We start from the raw sequence: 20,341 nt of genomic DNA, 5'->3' as shown, positions 1-20,341 counted from the left end.
ATCTTGCTTGGTCTAGCACCCAGGATTGTGCACACCCACACTACATGGGCATGTGCTAGTCCATGACAAATCAGAAATAACTGACTGCCCACCTGGGCTGTCCTAAACCAAGCTTGAGCCACCATTGGCACTTGTGAGATACAAGAAGTGAGGTAGGGAACAGCCTCTGGAATTCGCTTACTTCCTGTGAACAGAGCTAGATGCCAGTTGGTGCTAGGAGCTCGAGCAGAGAGGAGGCCCGCAGACAGTTTTCCTTCAGATCGGTCACGTGAGTCAAGGACTGATTCTCTTCTCTACCTTGGCCTTTTTGGGCCTAAAACTCCCTCTGGCTCTCAGTTTGCTGAGCCAGAAGGTTGAGTTAACCCTTTCCCCTTTCTCCTTTCTCCTTCTCTCCTTCTCCCTTTTCTTACTCCCGTTGTGATTAAACTACCATAACTCTATTCTGACTTGAGTGTTTCATTTTAGGAATTTCATAAGTAAATTCCTTGGCGACCATAAATTAATGTTATAACAATCTTTTAAGGTGATTTTCACCATAACACAGTTCAAACTGCTTCCCTTAAGTCCTTTTGTCGATGACAAGATCACAGGAATCCAGGGAGAGCACACAGTTGGGAAAATCAGGAAAATAGAGGCACTTCTTTTCAGAGACTGGGAGAGAGACTCCTTCCACTTCCAGGACCAGGCAGGAAGTCTAGTCACAAGACCAACTGCCACTCCCGGTTGCCCCTTCCCCCACCAACTGTCAGTCTTGTCAATTTCTTCTCTCTAACACTCCAGCTGCTGTTTCAACTCGGTGGCAGAAAGTCCAAAACTTGTTTTAGTTTTCCTTTCTACAAAACATACACACATATATGCACACATATGCCGATGTACAGAGATATACATATGTGCCACTTAGAAAAAAACCTGTGTATCTCTCCTGGGCTTCAGTTCTGTATTGTCATTGTCTATTGGATATCTTGTAGATAAATTCAACATTTCCAAAACTGAATTCATTACCTCCCCTTAAGCCTTCTTTTAAAATTCCCTATTTCTGGTATCAAGTGATAATACATGTATAACCCAGTGGAAATGCTCATCAGCTCTGGGAGGGGCAGGGAAGAAGGGAGGGAAAGAACATGAATCATAACCACTGAAAAATCTAAAAAAAAAATTTGGTGAAAAAAAAATTTCCCTATTTCTGTTACAGGCACTGTCATTCTTCAGATCTCCCAGATTCAAATTGTCCTCACTCTTCCTCACCTCACAGATCCTATCAATCGCCAAATTTTCTTGTTTCTACTTTCAAAACACATCTTGCATCCATATCCTTCTTTCTACTCACACAACAATCACTTTTGGTTAGGCCCTTAAACCCTCTCACCTAGAGGATTACAATAGCCTCCTAATTGGCCTCCCTCTGTCTGCAGTCTCTCACCACACACACTGCTGCCAAAATAATTTTCCTTAAGATGTAGATTTGACTGTGTGATTTCTCAATCAACTTCAGTGTCACCTTGTTGCCTTTAGGATAAAATATATACATTTCCATTTGGTTGTTAAAGCCCTTCACAGCCTGACCCTAATCTATCTTTTAATCTCATTGGACATTACTGCCCCTTCCGTTTTCTTCTCCACCCAACTGATCTCTGTATCTCACACCCAGCTCTGCATTCTGTCCCTCATTACTGGAATGTACTTTCTTTCTACTTCATCTCCATAGAGTCTTTCTCAGATACCATCTTCTGCATGAAACTTTTCCTTATCTTCCCCAATTTCTCCTGAACTACCTTGTACTTAACTCCTTTGATTATAGTGTTTTCCCAAAGTCTTAGAGCAGTTTTAAGCTTTAATTTTTAGCTATTACAGTTTTAAACTGCTCTGGACTTTTGAAATACTCTGCATTTGTAGATCTTCTCTTTGTATTTCCAAATTCTGTATATATTTACAAATGTACTTGTCTCTCCATTTAGAGTGTACAGTCCGGTTCTTGTTTCATTCTTTTATTCTTGTATTCTCAGTCTTGCACAATGCCTGGCACACAGTAGGCACTTGATAAATATTTGCTGATTGACTGAGCCACTCTGTAAGCAGACTGATGACTGAGCATTTGCCATCTCACAAAGTAGTAAAGATTTGCATGTGGAACTGAGACTGACAGCCAGCATGGCAGAGAGGATAGATGGAGCACAGGACTTGGTCAGGTAAAATAACAGCTGATTCTATTTACATACAGGCTTGCAAAGTACTTTGCATATATTCTCTCATCTGAGTCTCACAGCTACTCTGTGAAGCTGGAACTATAAACATTATACCCATTTTACAGATGAGGAAAGGAGGGTTCGGATAGTCTAAATGACTTGCCTATGACTACACACAACTACTGAAGGCCAGAGTCAGTTTTTTATTTTATTTACAGTACTCTGATCACTACATCATCGCCATTCTTTTAAGAAAACCTTGTTTCAGATCTCATTTCTAACTCTAATTAGCCTCCTAACTTTATTACCTAGACCTTGGTTTCTTCATCTGTAAAAAAGGTACCTGTAATACCTATCCTCTCCTTCCTTGTTGCAGGGACCTCATTATCTTTACTACCTGTTGACCCTTTGATTTCTGTGACTATAGCAATTGAGCAAGGAACAGAAATTATTAGTCAAATACCAAATGTCGTTGCTGTTGTTGAGGCAGCTAGGTGGATAGGGTGGATAGAGTACCGGGTTTGGAGTCAAGAAAGACTTGAGTTCAAATCCTGTCTCAGACATGCACTAGTTGTGTAACCCTGTTTGCTTCAGTTCCTCATCTGTAAAATGAGGTGGGTAAGGAAATAGCAAACCACTCCAGTACTTTTGCCAATAAAACCCCAAATGAGGTCATGAAGTTGTTCCCGGTTGAACAACGAAAGCACCTTTTAGTGTCAATTATTGTGATTTTAAATTAATTGGTAAAAAAAACCCCAAAACAACAACCCACAAAGCACTCTTTCGGAAGCAGGATTCGAGCCTCTAATTGTTCTTCAAGTCACAAGGTGACCCACGAGCAAGACGCTTTTTAAGAAACGTCCCAGGACTCGACCTCCGAGCTGGAAATGAGCAAAAGGAATAAGAAAAGCAGATTAGTTAGAGCTCGCTGAAGCGGAAGGGGGCGTGGCTTATGCCCTCTCCCAAGATGGCCACTGAATCAGCCCATCGTCTCCGTTCTCGGAACCCCGCCCGAACTCATCGACTACAAATAAACTCCAGCACACATTGGCTACGTCACCCGTCACTCAGCCCCACCTCTTTTCGCTCACGGCAGTGGGTGGAGAAGGTCGATGACAGCTTAATTTCCGGTTCCGGCGGTGTGGGGAGCCGGGCCGATATGGAGGAAGATGCTGCCAGGGCCCGGCTACCGGGAGCTGAAGCCAGGGCAGGAGCAACAGCCTAGGAGTGCCGGCCGGCAGAACGCCTGTACTGTCGACGGGCTGTCTGGGGTTCAGGAGGTAGGAAGCGGCTAGTGTACTGGACCTAGGGCTGCGGGTGGGAGGATTGGGGGAAGGGCGGGCTGTCCCTGAGGGGCGGGGCGAGCGACTGGGCGGGGATAGGTGGAAGGCGGAGCCTTTTGGTTCCTAGGGTAGGGTTTGCCTTTAGGGCGCAGAGTGGGTAGAGGCGGGGTTGAATCTGGGATGTCTATCACAGGATTTATCTTTTGAGGGGGGGTGACTGGGAAGGATTCAGCTTTCCGGTCAGTATGAGGTCGGAAAAAGTGGATTTGGGAAAGTCACGTGGCCTCCGCACGGCAGGGTCATTTGGCATTTGTTTTGGGGAGCGGGGTCTCGGACGGGTGGGGGCGCGAAGAGCAGGTTAAGAGCAGTTAAGAGCTGCGTTGCATTGTATGTAGGTAAGATCTGAGGAGGGGTGTTTGCATGGATGATGTATTACTGAAGGACTTGCATAAGGTGGTTATATAAGGGCTAACGGAGAGGCAGAAGCTTACTCGTAAGGGTAAATGAGGTCATTTAGAATCAATCAACCCCTTGTGTGCCCATGTCTGACTTTGTTATTGGATTAGTAGAGATGGATGGAAGGAATTCGAACCCCCTCACCATCTTCTCCAGTTCCAGGTCTCTAGGGGAGACTATCAAAGAGAAGTTATGACTTGTGAGGCGATTTGAGGATTCTGCCCGGCAGTCAGTGACATCAAAATGACTGAAGTTATAGACCTGGGCAAAGGTAATTTCCTTGGGACCAATCCTAATGAAATCAGGATGGAGTCAGGCATATCCTTTTGGTAGACTTTGCAGGTTGGAGGTTAGAAAACAGCATACACTCTTCGGAGAGCTAGGCCTTTGCCTTATATATTATAATTATTATAAAATAATTATATAAATGTATAATTTTATTAATAAATAAAACTGAAAATTAATTAATTGAGATCTCTTGCTTACCCAGCTCTGGTTGCCTAGTGTGATGAATGGAGATGTTTATGCCTGGGATATTTTGCATATCTCAGCCAAGTAATGGAGTGATTTGACTTTGCCACTCTTCTAGAGTATGACTTCTCAGGGCCAGAACCTTACCTATACTGGGTTTTACATTTCAGCTACCAAGTTTTGTGCTTCTCCATTATGTGGAGAAATTGGAAGGCATCAGGCCATGCACACTATTAAAAGACCAGGAAAGAAACAAAGTAATTGGGCTGGTTGAATTTGGAAGATAAGGTTGAAAGAGATTGGCTCTTTGAAGGGAAGTTCCATAAAAGAAAGTACTGTGGGCAGCATTTTAGCAGAAAGTGTGGAGGTTAGACTGTAGGAAGAGATAATTCAGGTGCACCTGATTAACAATGACTTCCTGAAGGAACTGGGGGTGCAGGGTGCTCTGTGTGTCCCTCATTTTCTTCCCAAAATATTGAATCACCTTTGAGGAATATCTTTTAGCTGCCTATTAGCTAGGAAATAGTGTCAATCAGTAGCTTTAGGGTTCCCTTCTCTTTCAGAGAATTTAAAATAGACAAATGCAGGTGAGAGTGAAAAAGGAAAAAAGTGAGACAATAAGACCAGGAAACATAGGAACTTTGAGAAAGGTTTAAATAAATTTGAGAAAGGTAAATAAGATAGTCTGGTGATCTGTGATTTGACATAAAAGATTTTCATGGCCAATTCCTCCTTTCTCCACCTCTCCTAAAATTGAACTCTTGAACTGATCCCACCCTCAGCCAGATTCTCCTTATCTCTTTTAACACTTTGTACCTACCCCTCCCAGTGCATTGTGAGGTTTATATAATTATAGCAGGAGGCTTGTCTTCCGGGAACCATGTTGTATTTGTCCTAGGAAAACAGCATATTCAGTTACTCAGAAAGCCGGTTGGAAAAGCAGAGAAAGGTATTGATTTTTCCAGGGCAAAGTGAAGCAGTGCCTGGGCATCTAGCTAGTCATCAGAGTCACTAAAACCTGGAGGACTGAAGGTGGAATTTCCACTATTGTGCCTCCTGTTCTTGAAAAGGAACTGGCAGTAAACATAGCATTGGGTGAACTATTGTGAAATTATCCACTCCCCAGCACAAAAATCCTAACTCCTAAGGTTAGAAATGTATTGGACACATTGCTGTGTCTATAAATAGGGAAACAGTAATGGCCTCCTTCTCTTCATACTCAAAATAGAAGACACTCATACCTGGATGGGTGAGTATCCGCTCCAGAGTTAGGGAAAGAAGGATGTGCCCTTCACCCTTCCCACTCCCTGTCTCAGTATTGCTGTTTCTGTATTATCAGTTTCAAGTAGTTATTCTCTTTGATCTCAAAGTCTTACCATTCTCATTTCTTATGACTTGCTACTCTAGCTAAGCCAGCCTGTTGCCTGTCTTTTCATAGTCTTCTATTGCCAAATTTTTATTTAGGTTGTTCTCTTCTTAGAAAGGAATGGAAAGAGTATTTTGTCAAACCATGCTCCTCTCCTGCATTCAAACTCTGCTTTTTATCCTCTTCCTCCAAGGAAGTCTTCTGTAGTAACCCTGACCATTCATTTACTTTAAATTAATTGACTCAATTCTCAATTCTTATGTACTCAGTTTGCTCTACAAGTATCCTTTGCTTCATGAAAGAGGTGTTTCAGTTAGGTTGGTTAAGTGGATTTCTCCAAAGTGACTGTTACTTTAGTACAAAGTGACTTCTATTATAAAATCAAAAAGTTGTCCTCTGAAAAACATCTGCCAGGGGATAGTGTTGAAACCTCTAGACAAAGAAGAGATAAAGATATAGATCAGACATTTGTTGTACTGGATGTTATGATACTAAGAATGGTTTTGCAACATTTGTCACTTTTTCAGCAGTCTGGATCTTCCCATTCATGTTGCCACTCCCTTTCCATAAAGCTTAAGAATTTTCCCCATGTCTCAGAATCCCCTGATTTCACAGTCAACTTAGTGTACAGGCATTTATAGCGCTAGAGTACTATTACATTATGACATGGAGCTATTGGAGATCATCGTCTAATCTGTGATAGACCTCAACCTGAAAATTCCTCAGACCAGAACTTCAGTCAGGCCTAGCTAATATACTTTAAGAGTCGGTTCTATGAGGGGCAACTAGGAGGCACAGTGGATAGAGTGCCAGGCCTGGAGTCAGGAGGACCTGGGTTCAAATGTAGTATCACTCACTTCCTGATGGTATGCCCCAAGGGCAAGTCACTTAACCTCATTTGCCTAGCCCTTACTCTTCTGTCTTAAAGCTACAACTAAGACAGAAAGAATTTTTAAAAGAGAATCTACTATGTGCCAGGCACTGTGCTAAGCTCTGGGAATTAAAAAAAAAAGGCAAAAGACAGTCCTTATATTCAAGAAAGTCACAGTCTAATTGGGGATGGGGGTGTCATACAAACAACTATTTACAAATAAGATGTACACAGAATAAATTAGAAATAACCAACAAAAGGAAGGCATAGGAATTAAGAGGGATTGGGAAAAGCTTCTTACCAGAGGTGAGATTTTAGCTGAACCTTGATGGAAAGTAAGAAAATCAGGAGGCAGAGATGAGGCAGGAGAGACAATAACTAGAGAAAATGTCTTGTATTTAGGTATTTAGGAAACATGTAAGAAGTTAAAAGACTGGGAAAGTAGAGGGGAGTTATTTATGAAGGGCTTTGAATACCAAATAGGATTTCATATTTGATCCTAGAAGTGATAGGGAGCCTCTGATGTTTACTGTGTAGCTGGATGACCCTTTAGGAAAATCACTTTGGCTACTAAATGGAGGATAGAGTAGAGTGGAGAGAGATTTGTGGCAAGTGGACTAATCAGCAAGCTATTGCAGTAGTACAGGTGTGAGGAGCTGAAGGTCTGTCTGCACCAGGGTGGTGGTAGTGTCAGAAAAGAGGGCATATTTGAGGGATGTCATTCAGTTGTTTTAGTTGTTTCCAACTCTTTGTGATCCCATTTGTAGTTTTCTTGGCAAAGATACTGGAATGGTTTGTCATTTCCTTTCTGGTTCATTTGACAGATGAGAAAACTGAGACAAACAGGGTTAAGTGACTTGCCCAGAGTCATACAGGTGGTACATGTGTGAGGCCAAATTTGAATTTAAGTCTTTCAGGACCCAGGCTTGTCACTCTATCCATTGCACCACCTACCTGCCCTCTGAGAGATGTTACAAAGATGAAATAAGCCTTGGCAGTAGACTCAATATAGACATGAGAGATAGCAAAGAGTTAAGGATGGTTCCTAGGTTGTGAGCCTGGGAGACTGTCAGGATGCTGTTACCCATAACAGTACTAGAGAAATTTAAAAGGAAGGAAGGGGTGGGGGGAGGGGGGCAAACAGGGAAAATAATAAGTTCACTTTTAAACATGTTGACTTTACTAGTTCTAGATGTCTGATAGGCAGTTAGATGTTACACTGTTCTGGATAAGTAGATTTGAGAACTGTCAGCATCAAAGATGCTAATTGAATCCAAGGGGGCTGATGAGATCACTGAGTGAAGTGATTGAGAGAAGACAAGAGGACCTAAGACCCTCTTGGGTCTTAAGACTTAACTAAGACCCCTAGACCCTTTGGTATACCTCATTTAGTGGGCCTAGCCTATATATGAAGCTCCAGCAAAGGAGACTAAGAAAACAGTCTGATAGTTGGAGGAAAACCAAAAGAGAATAGAGTCTGGAAAACCTAAAGAGAAAAGAAAAGAATAACAAAAGAGCATAGGGTGAGCAACAGTCAGAGACTACAGGGAGAGGTCATGAAGGATGAGGATTGAAAAAAGGGCATTAAATTGACAATTAAAAGATCATTGACAATTTTGTAAGTGGGGGCAATTAGGTATCACAGTGGATAGAGTGCCAGTCCTGTATCAGAAGTACCTGGGTTCAGATCTGGCCTCAGATACTTCCTAGCTATGTGACTCTAGGCAAGTCACTTAACCTCATTCATCTAGCTCTTACCCTTCTGTTTTGAGTTCCTGCTAAGATAGAAGGTGAGGATTGTTTTTTTTTTAATTATATAAGGTAAATTTATTTTAAATTTGGGATGGATGAACCAGCATGTTTATATAAATTTACATGTTTTCTCCTTTTGCATCTTTATGTTTGTGTTCTGGAGTTATGTCCTATTTACCTTATCCAACTGGGTGCTCCCTAATCTTGAGAAAACCTCATTTTCTCTTTCCCCTAGATTTTCCTCCAAGTACCTGGGACAGGGATCAGCACACACAGTGGGTTTTCAGGCCTGGGAACTTGGTAGCAAGAGTCTGAGAAAGCCTTAAGGAAACCTAGTCAACCTTTCCAAATAGGTGCTTTTTTTCTTCCTTTCCCTGAAATGTATTCTCATAATTAAAGGGACATTTTACCTTTGGCCTAGCTTTGTTCCTTCTGACTATCCAAGAAAATTCCTAATCAACTTGTCCAGAGTGTGTGTGTGTGTGTGTGTGTGTGTAGACTTCATACCTTACTACCCTTTACCCCCCACCTCCAGGTCTCATTATGGAGAGAAAATGTGATCCTAGTGGTGGGGTGATCAAGAAGCAGGAAGAGGAAAGCAGGATATGAGGATTCAGAAGGATTGGCATAGGGGGCTAGAAGTAGAGAGGTTTACTTACCAAAGAGGAAGAACTGAATGACAGTGGGCTTGTTGAATGATGACAACAGACACTCCAGTCATGAGGGAAAAGAGAGAGCATCATGCCAGGTGGACCATTTAGCTTTTAGGAGGTAACTATGATGGGAAGAGCAATGACTTTGGGTCTCTGTATTTCCCTATCTTGCTCAGGGCCATGGGACCAATAGAAATTGAACATCTTTTGCCAGTCTCTAGAGACCTCACCCACTGGGAGATAGCCAGTCTGCTTCATTTTGGTCCTTACTGACAAGGCTGAGGAGAAAATGACATAGTCCCTGACCTGAGATATACTACCAGAGTCCAGGCAGAAACAAGGCAAATTATTAATCTATTTAGAGCTTCAGATCTAGGAGCTGCTGGTGGGCAGAATTAGAGGTGAAGCCAAGGGAAACAATTTAAGAACTTCTTAAAGGACAGGGATGTTTAAATTATTTGAAAGGGGCAGGGTAGGCAAACAAGAGAGTATCAGGCATCTCCAGGGTTGGAAGGTTCAACCATTGTGAAGATTGAGGGGGGTGGAGATGGTCAGGGATGAACCTAAGAGAGGGAGAAGTTTATTAGGTTAAAGTGGTGTTTGACTAGGATTCCTACAAGGTGAAGGATTAGCTGGGATACTTGTGGACAATCTCAGAACTCAACTCGAAGAGACATTGGGCAGAGGAGTCCTGACCTTTTCCCTTTGTACTATTTTTCTTCCTCTTTTTCTCTCATCTTGTTCCACCCCACTCCCTGCATTGCCTAGGCATTCAGGCACAATGGAGGATAAACGCAACATCCCAATCATTGAGTGGGAGCATCTGGACAAGAAGAAGTTCTATGTCTTTGGTTTGGCAATGACAATGATTATCCGAATCAGTGTCTACCCCTTCACCCTCATCCGCACACGGCTTCAGATACAGAAGGGCAAGAGCCACTATCAAGGAACTTTTGATGCTTTTGTCAAGATTCTGCGGACAGATGGGGTGTTGGGCTTCTATCGGGGTTTCATGGTCAACACACTGACTCTGGTCTCTGGCCAATGTTATGTTACTACCTATGAGCTCACCCGAAGGTTTGTGTCACAATACAGCCAAAACAACACTGTGAAGTCCCTAGTGGCTGGTAGCTCAGCTTCATTGGTGGCCCAGAGCATAACAGTGCCCATTGATGTGGTCTCCCAGCACCTGATGATGCAGCGCAAGGGTGAGAGCATGGGCCGATTCATGGTGTCTCAGCGTTCAGATGGCCGGGGGATACTGGCTTTTGGCCAAACCAGGTATATCATTCAGCAGATCCTGCAAGTTGATGGAATCCGGGGCTTCTACCGAGGTTATGTGGCTTCTCTGCTCACCTATATACCCAACAGTGCTTTATGGTGGCCCTTCTACCACTTTTATGCAGGTAGGCAAGGGTGAGGTGGGTAGTTGGTGAAGAATGTAATAGTGAACAGTGGTTGTAGTCACCAACAGTATGTGGGAACAGAATCAGAATTAGCAAGTGAAATGGGACATTGGAATGGAAAAGAAGCATGAACCATCCAGAGAAGGAATATTAGAAATAGGTTAGATTAGAAATCCAGTGTAAAGGGGACAGCTGGGTAGCTCAGTGGATTGAGAGCCATGGAAGGTCCTAGGTTCAGACACTTCCCAGTTGTGTGACCCTGGGCAAGTCACTTGACCCCCATTGCCTAGCCCTTACCACTCTTCTGCCTTGGAGCCAATACACAGTATTGACTCCAAGATGGAAGGTAAGGGTTTAAAAAAAAAAGAAAGAAAGAAAGAAAGAAAGAAAGAAATCCAGCGTAAGAGGGGAATTGCAAGAGAGCCACTGAATTCTTTAGAGATCAGAGGATCTTAGATATAAAGCTGACAGGGACCTTAAAGAGCATTTAGGTTCTTTTCCAAGATGAAAATGGAAGCCTAGAGAGATTATATCTTGTCCATTTCATACAAATAGTAAGGGGCAGAGCCTGAATTTAAACTCAGGGCCTCTGATTCCAAGTCCAGGACCATGATGCCTTCTTAGGGCAGGTATCTATGTTTAGCATTGCTTCTGTTGTGAGACTTTAGGTGGACCAAACATTCAGAATCTCTTAATTTCTCTCTTTAAGATGTAAGAAATGTTCCTTTCCTAGCCTATAATTGCTTCCTTCCAATTAACCTTCTGTTTTCCTTGTTCTATTGGAACAAATTTCTCAGTAGTTACCAGTGACATTCTGATCATTAGATTCAGTTACCTTTTCTCAGTTCTCCTCTTTGACCTATCTATAGCATTTGACACTGACTCACCCATTCCTTCCAAAAAGAAAACTTCTTTAAATATTCCCACTTTCTTCATTTATTGTCCTTTCTCTTTCCTTCTACTGCAAAATTACTAGTGAGAATAATGGACAGAATACAAGGGATTCCTACAATACACAGAATGTTGGATAAGATGATTTTTAATGTACTGCCAACTTTTTAGATTCTAAAAACAGTCTTTATTCATTGCCTTCCTTACCTTTTTGAAATTCTTTTTTCCATTGGTTTCCATAATCATGCACTGTTCTGGTTTTTCTCCCAATTTTCTAGTTGTTACTTTTGTTGTTTTTTTGCACTCTATTTGTGAATGCTACTCAAAATTCTGTCCTTGGTCTTTTTCTGTCTATATTATATTCCTTGGCAATTTCATTTAATCTCACATATCAAATGACTTCCCAATCTATATTTTCAGTCTGGACCTCTCCATCTGTATGTACTGCTGACTTTTTAAACTCAACAAGTCCAAAACTGAACCAATCAACAAAGCTATTTCTATACATGGAACTATCCAAGTGTGAATTCTCAGAAACATCTTTGTCTCCTTCCTGGCATCCAGTTGTCAAGAACTATCAGTACTACCTCTGTAGTATTTCAAGGACTTGTCCCTACCATCACATTTCTGGGATCATCTGAACTTCATTATCTTTCCCTAGACTCTCCTAATTCATATTAGTCAAACTTCCACTAATCCAACCTGCACTCTACTGCCACATTAATCTTCCTAAAAGGAAGGATCATGTCTCTTCATGGATCAGGAGATTTCTTTAAAAAAAAAATCCTGTTCCCCCTTCACTTAATTCCACACACTAGCCAAACAAGATATTTTTTGTGCTTTCCCACATGTGTGTGTTTGTGCAGTACCCACTACTTTAAATTCCTTTTTTTTCTGATTGCCAAAGTCTTATTTCAAGGCCCATTTCAAATGCTGCCTTCTCTAGGAAACCTTTCCTGGTTCCTCTTTGCCCAACTAGAAGTAGTTTCTCTGTCTCGTGAATAGTACTTTATTCATACCTCTCATAGTATCATTTTGAAAATGATTACTTCATTTTCAGGGGTGTCATGTACTCCTTAAACACAAGTACTCTTTTATTTTTGTATCTCCCTTAGTGCCTGGACATAACAAGTACTTAATAAACATGTCTTGAATGAATGAAATTAGATGCTTGCTGGGATCTTTGCCACCTTCTACTGCTTTCTTTCCATTGTTTCCCCTTTCCTTTCCTCACTCTATCAAAGTGAGAAGTTGGATCTACTTCATGTTGTAGCTTGCAGGTTTGGGGGCCAGTCCAGACAAGTCTATTTTGCTTGGTGTTGCCAATCTTGACATGTTCTGCCAGTTGCATAATTTCTATGCTCTGCCTTTTGGAGAGAAATAGAACATTCAGAAAGGAGATAGTGTTACCAATCCAGTTTGCTCTTGTTGTTTTACCTTCAGCCAGAACTTTGGATTATCTACTGTGATTTTGGGGAAAAGGGAATTAGAAAGTGGAGAACTGAATTATAGGAATTTTGCCATATCAGTTGTGATTTGTTTACAATGTCCCCAGGACTCCTCTTAGTCTTAAGTAGTAAAAGAACAAACCACAAAAACTAAGAGAGGGAGATGAGAGGCAACAAGTGGTACATTTTTTAGAAGTAATAGAGATTAGGAGGCAGCTGGATATCTCAGTAGAATGAGAGCCAGGCCTACAGATGAGAGGTCCAGGGTTCAAATCTGACCTCAGACACTTCTTAGCTGTGTGACCCTGGGAAAGTCACTTGACCCCATTTGCCTAACCCTTAACTAACTACTCTTCTGCTTTGGAACCAATACATAGTATTAATTCTAAGGTGGAAAGTAAGGGTTAAAAAAAAAAAGTAATAGGAATTGTGGCAAATCATTCCAAAGAAGAAAATAGTGGAGGAAACTGATGAGGATGAACCCTCATTTTTTTAATCTATTGAAGATATATACTAAAGGAAATAGCAGCTTTTACAGTGAGAGTGTGTGGGGAGATTGAGGCTGGACCACAGGAAGACTTTCCTAACAACCTAGGAATATGTGTACTAAATAAGTGACACCATATTCTTTCCTAGTACTTTTGAAGAATAAGCTTCCATTGGCCTGGGCTTTGAGAAGGAGGCTCACTAGTTTTTCAGAGGAATGATTTTGCGAGTTTATTTGGGAATGGGAGGTATTCCAATAAGAAGCATAGGGGTAATATCAGGAAGAAGTTCCTATCTATCATATGAGAATAGGTAAGCAAAATGATAGAATCTGTTTCCCCAAAGGGGACATCTTCCATTCAAATTAGGTGATGTGATTGAAATGACATTTAGCAAGGGTAGGATGGAAGAAGATAAGGAGAAGGTGGGGGTGGTTAAATGAAACTTGACCAACAGTAGAGGATAGTCATCTTCAGACAATTAGAAGCTAAGAGCAAAAGGGAGCTACTTGCAGATCTTTATGTATTTGCTTTTATCCCCACTTCAGAGCAGCTCTCCCACATCTGTCCTAAAGATTGCCCCCACATAATCTTCCAAGCCATTTCTGGGCCCCTCGCTGCTGCTACTGCCTGTGTCATCACCAACCCAATGGACATCGTCCGAGCCAGGGTACAGGTAAGAAGTCTCTTTATCACTGATAAATCCTGTCCTGAGTATGACCTCCCAGGCCAATACTTTTCCAATTTCCATCTTCAATATCTGTCTTAATGTTTCAATTCTTTTTTGGTTTTCATTCCTTTTTATTTTTCAAGATTACATGTTGATACAATTTTTAAATAATCATTTTCTGACATTTTATGATCCATATTCTCTCCCTCCCACCCTTCTCTTCTCCCCAAGACAGCAGGTAATATGATATAGGTTGTGCACGTGTTATCATACAATGCATATTTTAATGTTCATCATGTTGTGAAAGAAGACACATAATCGCTTACACTAGAGAAAATTTCATGGAGGAAATAAAGTGAAGAATAGCATGCTTCAATCTGCATTCAGACTCCATCAGATCCTTCTATGGCAGTGGATAGATTTTTTCATCATGAGTCCCTTGGAGTTGTCTTGGATCCTTGCATTGCTGATTATAGTTAAGTCATTCACAGTTGATCATCATACATTATTGCTATTACTGTGTACAATGTTCTGTTTTCCTGGTTCTGTTCATTTCACTTTGCATCACTTCATATAAGTCTTTCCAGGGTTGTGATCATCTTGTTCACCATTTCTTACAGAACATATACAACAACTTGTTCAGCCATTCCCCAATTGATGGGACATCCCTTCAGTTTCCCAGTTCTTTGCCACCACAAAAAGAGCTAATATTTTTGTACAAGTAGGTCCTTTTTCCCTATCTTTGATCTTTTTGGAATACAGACCTACTAGTGGTATTGCTGGGTCAAAGGACATGCAGTTTGATGGCCCTCATGTTTTTGTTCTGGCCCATTTCCCCATACCTGTTTTATCTTGATTCCTCCATTTTTGTCAGATCCCTTCTTTTAGTGCTTCACATTCATAGCCCATTCTATATTTGGATAGTTCTATTGTTAATAAATATTTCTTAGATGAAGCTTAAATCCATTTTGCAGTTTTGATGTTTTACTTTTGTCCTTGGGGCCAGTCAGAAGTATAATCTTTCTTCCATGTGATTGTCTTTCAAGTACATGAAGACCCTCTTAACCGTCCTAATTTTATTCTTCAGGCTAAAAACATTTCTACTTCTCCTTCATTTCTTCCCTTGGTCTAATCTCAAGGCCCTTCATTATCCTCATTTCCCTCCTAGGACTGCTCTCCGGTGTAGTGATGTCTTCTTAAAAAAGCGGTGTCCAGAATTGAACACAAAAGTACTGATGTGGCCTGACTGTGGTAAAGGACAGCAAGACTGTTATATCTCAAGTCCTAGTGACTAGGGAGTCTTCAAAGGCAGACTAAGGTCACAGTAGTTTTTCTGAATGCTATATTATGCTACAGGCTTTCAATGAGCCTGTATTCCACTGAAATCTTCAGATCACTGGCAAATGAATTGCTCTCTGAGCTACATTACCTCAATCTACTTATGAAGTTAATTTTTTTAACTCATTTGTAAGATTTTACATTGATCCCTATTAAATTTCATCTTATATTCAGCCAGCATTCTAGCTATCAAGGGTCTTGGGTGGGGCAGGGAGCAGAGCTCTTTTAAATTTTATATATTTGTTTATGTTAAAGTTCCCTGGTATATTCCACCTTCTTCTCCCTGCACTATTTTATTTAAAAAAAAATATATATATATATATAGATATATACACATATATATGTATAAGTAAAGCAATGACTTGCTTTGTTTCTGTTTATCAGTTCTTTCTCTGGAGGTGAATATATATAAGATATTCTTCAAATAGTATTGCTGCTGCTGTATATTTTGGTTCTGCTTGTTTTGCTCTTTATAATTTAATGTAGGTTTTTTCGTGTTTTAAAAAAATTAACCTGCTCGTCATTTCTTATAGTGTGATAGTATTCCATCACAATCAGATGCTACAACTTGTTTAGCCATTCCCCAGCTGATGGGCACTCCCCCCCCCCCCAATTTCTAATTCTTTGTTACCACAAAGAGTGCTGCTATAAATATTTTAGAACATTATAGATTCTTTTCCTTTTTCACTGATCACCTTAGGAAACAAAAATAATAGTGGATTCTGATTCTATTATCTAACATGTTAGCTGTCCTTCCTAGCTTTGTATCATCTACATATGAGAGGAACTGTATCTAAGTCATCAATAAAAATGTTGGCTAAGAAAAAGTAAAAATGTTAACTAACACAGATTGGATCACAAATCCCTGGAATGCTCCACTAGAGAGCTCCCCAGGCTGACTTGGTGGTGGTGGTTCAGTAATTTTAGTTCTGTCTCACTCTTTGTGACCCCATTTGGAGTTTTCTTGGCAAAGATACTGAAATAGTTTGCCATTTCCTTTTCCATCTCATTTTACAGATGAGGAAACTGAGGCAAATAGGCTGGTAAGTGTCTGAGGACAGATTTGAACTCAAATGATAGCCTGGCACTCTGTTCACTATGCCACTTAGCTGATATTCATCCATGAATCACATCTCTGGGTTCAGTCAGTCTGCTCCTCAGTCTCCCTGAGCTCCTCTGGGATGTGGATCTTGCCCCAGTTGCTGGGAGTCCGTCCAGTGAGTATAGACTTCTACCTTCAAGGATTCCCCAGTTTGATGGGAGAAACAGATCAGATACAGAGACTTGGCAGATGATTGAGGGGAAAGATATTTGGGGAAAGTTGAAGGGAACAGAATCAAAGCAAGTTATAGAAAAGATTTCTGTAAAAAGGGAACTGTGGAACAGAGTTCCACATTTATATTTATATAGCAATTTAAGGTTTGCAAAACATTTTCCTCACTGAAACCTTGGAGGTGGTAGAAAGTTGAAGTATCTCCATTTTACAGATGAGACAACTAAAACTGAATGTTTAAGTGACTGGACCATGGTCCCATAGCCAGCAAGTATCAGAAATGAGACTTGGTTAAATATCTGTGGACTCTTTTCCATTGTACCATAGGGTAAGAAAGTCAGGGATAGAGTTGGGTAGAGAGGAGTCTGGAAGTTCTGCTTGAGGCTAAGAAAACATCTTCTGTGAAGATTTAGGTAGGAGAGAATGAAGTATGGAGAAGAAAGGGTTTTGTCTTCCTATAGGTCACCCTAAACAGTAGATAGTGTCTTCTAAAGATAGAGTTACTGCTGAGGAGACATCCAGAGGAAGAATAGAAAAGATTCCTTGCCTTCTAAAGTCCCTAGAGGGAATTAAAACACATCCTTCCCCCTTTTTAGGAGAGAAGGAAAAAAGAATGGAGGAACCAGCCAACCAGAGTTCTGATGTTAGTGGGGGATGGGGATAGGGAAATCCATTAAAAGAAAACAAACAATATAGCTTCATTGATATGGCATAGTGGATAGAATTTTAGGCTTGGAGTCAAAAGGCCTCAGTTCAGGGGGCTCAGTGGATTGAGAGCCAGGCCTAGAGATGGGAGGTCCTGGGTTCAAACCTGGCCTCAGACACTCCCCAGCTGTGTGACCCTGAGCAAGTCACTTGACCCCCATTGCCTAGCCCTTACCATTCTTCTGCCTTAGAGCCAATACACAATATTGACTCCAAGATGGAAGGTAAGGGTTTAAAAAAAAAAAGGCCTCAGTTCATATCTGACCTCTGACACTGGCTCTCTTCTGAGCCTGTTTCTTCATCAGTATAGCAGGGATAATAGTACCTGTTCTATATGTCATATAAGGCTATATTGAGGATCAAAGGAGATATCATTTGTAAAGCCCTCTGCACATTTTAAAGAGTTATATATATTTTATTACTAATATACTGATTCTTTCTCTCCGTTGGTTTTTGTAGGTGGAGGGCAAGAGCTCAATCATCTTGACCTTCAAGCAGCTGTTGGCAGAGGAGGGACCCTGGGGCTTCATGAAGGGTCTCTCTGCCAGGATCATTTCAGCCACACCCTCCACCATTTTCATAGTGATCGGCTACGAGAGTCTCAAGAAGTTCAGCCTTCGGCCAGAACTAGTAGACCCTACTCACTAGAAATAGGTGGTAGGGAGAGGAGCCTGCCATGCCTCGAAGAGAGGGACAGAGAGAAAGGAGACAATACCCTCCCCTGGCCATGCACACAGTTCTCAACTGGACTAGCTACCTGGAAAGGGAACAACAAACTGCCCTCATTGAATAATCTTTGAGCTTGGATCCCTAACTTATTCTGTTTCTAACTCTCTGGCCAAACTGAGCCCCCTTATCTAGGCTTCCTTTTTCCCTTTTTTAAAAGGGAAGAGTAAAGGAACCTTTCTCAGCTTCCCTCCATCATCATCCTTAGGATGTACATAAGTTACTTTTCACTCTTCTTTCCCCTTTGACTGCTTTTCCAGCCTTCAAGGGACCATGCTCTGGCTTCCTATCTAAGTCAGCTGATTCTTAATTCTTTTAGGATGGAGCTGCCAAGAAAACTGTAATGCCTTTCCCTCACTTTTGGGGGAGTGCACATCTCACCATGGAGGGAGCAGCAGAGAACCTCTGTTGTCTGGAAAATTCTTCCCTCTTTGGGGAAGTTGATAGTTTGGGGTGAGGGAATGGGAAGAAATTCTATGGATTAATATGTTTATTTGTTTTAAATTTGTGAACCAGCCTGTTGTCTTAAGTCCTGCTAGAACACCATTCCTGCAGCTGGACCCCATAGCAGTTGGAATATGTACCTTTTACCCCACCCCTTACTCCTTATAGCCCCTCATTCCCTTAGTCTAGTCCCCAGTGAGCCTTAGACAGCACCTTTGACTACTGATTCCCCATCCCATCCCCCCCAAACATTTTCAATAGTAGGCATGATGCCTGCATAACTGATGCTGGTTTAAGTAAAATAGGCTTAAAGTGCACCCAGAGCAGTTAGATTGATCATGTCAAGGGTTTGAAAAAAGAGAGGAGGAAGCATACTGATAAAAAGGAGGGGAAAGCATGTCATGACAGGTCATCTTCAGCTCTTGGCACCTCCAAGCCATTGATATATTTCTTTTATCAATGACAGCAGTGCCATCTATCCCCTAATGAGCAACCTCAGCTGAAGAATAATTTTTATAGGGTGTTGCTATCAGTTCACACCTAGGGGTACTGGAAATTACCCGAGGCACTAAACACAGAAGTATGGTGACAGTGGGGAGCAGCCCCATGAACCCAACTACCCAAGAAACAGTTCTTAAAATGCAGAAGGGTGCATCTTTCCTCTCCATTCACATCCACTGACATTTTACCAGCATGATACTGCCAAGATTTCCTGTTGAAGCCCTCCAAAAACCTGGGAAATTGAACCATGTCATTCCTTACTGCAACTCACAGAATAAATCAGTTAGTCAACCTTGCTAATTTTCTGGTGGGACTACTGAGTTAGTTCCTGGAATAGGTGCCTTGGGTAGGATCTCTTGTTTCTCCCTAGGAAAGGCTAGGGTGCCTTTCCATTGAAAGGTGCTAGCTTCCCAACAAACTTGATATTCCTTATCCTCTATACCACTACCCTGCCCACAGGTATTTTGGAAGTAACATCTATTTACATTTTACTTTCTCTGTATCACCTCTGATTTCCATATGCATATTTTTGTCTTTAAATCTGGCTTCTTTTAGTCTTTCCTATTCTCCCCACTTCCCAAGTTCTTTCTCCCATCTCTCAGGTATCCACCTATTCTGAAACATACAACTAGACTTGGAGTAAATCATACAATGGAAACTGCTTCATTCTCTTTACCATTTGTATAAAACCCTGGCTTCTCTTGGTTCCAGGCCCCTGTCCTGCAAGACTTTAATTTCAGGCACCTTCGTCTATTGTAGGGATCGAGTTTGTACTATGGGAATGTAGAGGTGATTGCACTCCCCCTCCCCCCCAAACCTCCCCAGCGATGACTTCTGCTTTCCTAGCCCCCTTGTGTCTTGCCATTTTCTGGTACTCTTAACCTCTTCTTGTTCCACAACTGCTGCTCCTGACTTTTAAGGGATAAGATAGTGTCTTAAAAAAGGGACTTAGGCCCACTTATGAGTTTTATTTGTAATAGGGATTGGGTAGTTATCTCAAACCCTGAGTCCAGCAGTGGCAGGAGAGAAGAGAGCTATTGGCTTATTCCCTTCAGGGCAGGAATAAGTCCATAAGGAAAAAATAAATTGGGGCAGGCTAGAGTGTTTTTGTATTAATCTGTCATAGCTGAAGTTCTCGAGGGAAGCAGGAAATTACGTGGTTTGGTTGTGAAGGCTTGGGCAGAGGAGATGCAGAAACGCAGGGACTGCTCCTTGACCGTTTGTACTAAGTGACACATTGTGATTATTCAAACAGGTTTCACTGTTGCACTGTATAGTCTGACGTAGAATTAAAAATTTTTATTGTTTGAGCCTCTGGGTGTTGTTGTATGCCCAGCTTGCGGAGGCGTGAGACGAGTACCAAAGACAAATTTAAGAGTTTTAAAGTCCGGGGCAGCTCAGTGGCTCAGTGGTTCAGTG

The 20,341-nt window shown here is 41.5% G+C and overlaps 1 protein-coding gene across 7 annotated transcripts; it reads left to right on the top strand.

Annotated features, from left to right (window-relative positions):
• Nucleotides 1-3,297: 3,297 nt before the first annotated feature.
• SLC25A44 (solute carrier family 25 member 44) lies at nucleotides 3,298-20,232 on the top strand. Of its 7 annotated transcripts, none has more exons than XR_008916293.1 (6): nucleotides 8,473-9,153; nucleotides 9,804-10,441; nucleotides 13,814-13,941; nucleotides 14,171-14,410; nucleotides 15,104-15,253; nucleotides 17,711-17,845. XR_008916293.1 is itself a non-coding variant. In XM_007482058.3 (5 exons), the coding sequence occupies exons 3-5, from the start codon at nucleotides 9,817-9,819 to the stop codon at nucleotides 17,897-17,899; spliced, it is 942 nt and encodes a 313-aa protein (XP_007482120.1). In that variant the 5' UTR covers nucleotides 3,298-3,463; nucleotides 4,079-4,193; nucleotides 9,804-9,816; the 3' UTR covers nucleotides 17,900-20,232. The 7 variants fall into 7 exon arrangements, 3 of the variants coding, with proteins under 3 accessions (XP_007482120.1, XP_001374602.1, XP_016285903.1); XR_008916290.1 differs by having other exon boundaries at nucleotides 14,167-14,410; XM_007482058.3 differs by lacking the exons at nucleotides 8,473-9,153; nucleotides 14,171-14,410; nucleotides 15,104-15,253 and adding exons at nucleotides 3,298-3,463; nucleotides 4,079-4,193 and having other exon boundaries at nucleotides 17,711-20,232.
• Nucleotides 20,233-20,341: the final 109 nt, after the last annotated feature.

This window comes from Monodelphis domestica, chromosome 2, assembly GCF_027887165.1.
Source record: "Monodelphis domestica isolate mMonDom1 chromosome 2, mMonDom1.pri, whole genome shotgun sequence".
NCBI classification, from domain to species: Eukaryota; Metazoa; Chordata; class Mammalia; order Didelphimorphia; family Didelphidae; genus Monodelphis; species Monodelphis domestica.
The sequence above is the reverse complement of the archived record's forward strand: the minus strand, read 5'-3'. Positions and strand labels throughout refer to the sequence as shown.

What these genes read in the sequence shown, in the direction of transcription:
- SLC25A44 (XM_016430417.2), top strand. Translation starts at nt 9,059, where the DNA reads ATGACAGTGGGCTTGTTGAATGATGACAACAGACACTCCAGTCATGAG. An exon ending in GACCATTTAGCTTTTAGGAG is followed by an intron (nt 9,154 to 9,803) that starts GTAACTATGATG and finishes TGCATTGCCTAG; the next exon opens with GCATTCAGGCACAATGGAGG. An exon ending in CTTCTACCACTTTTATGCAG is followed by an intron (nt 10,442 to 13,813) that starts GTAGGCAAGGGT and finishes TCCCCACTTCAG; the next exon opens with AGCAGCTCTCCCACATCTGT.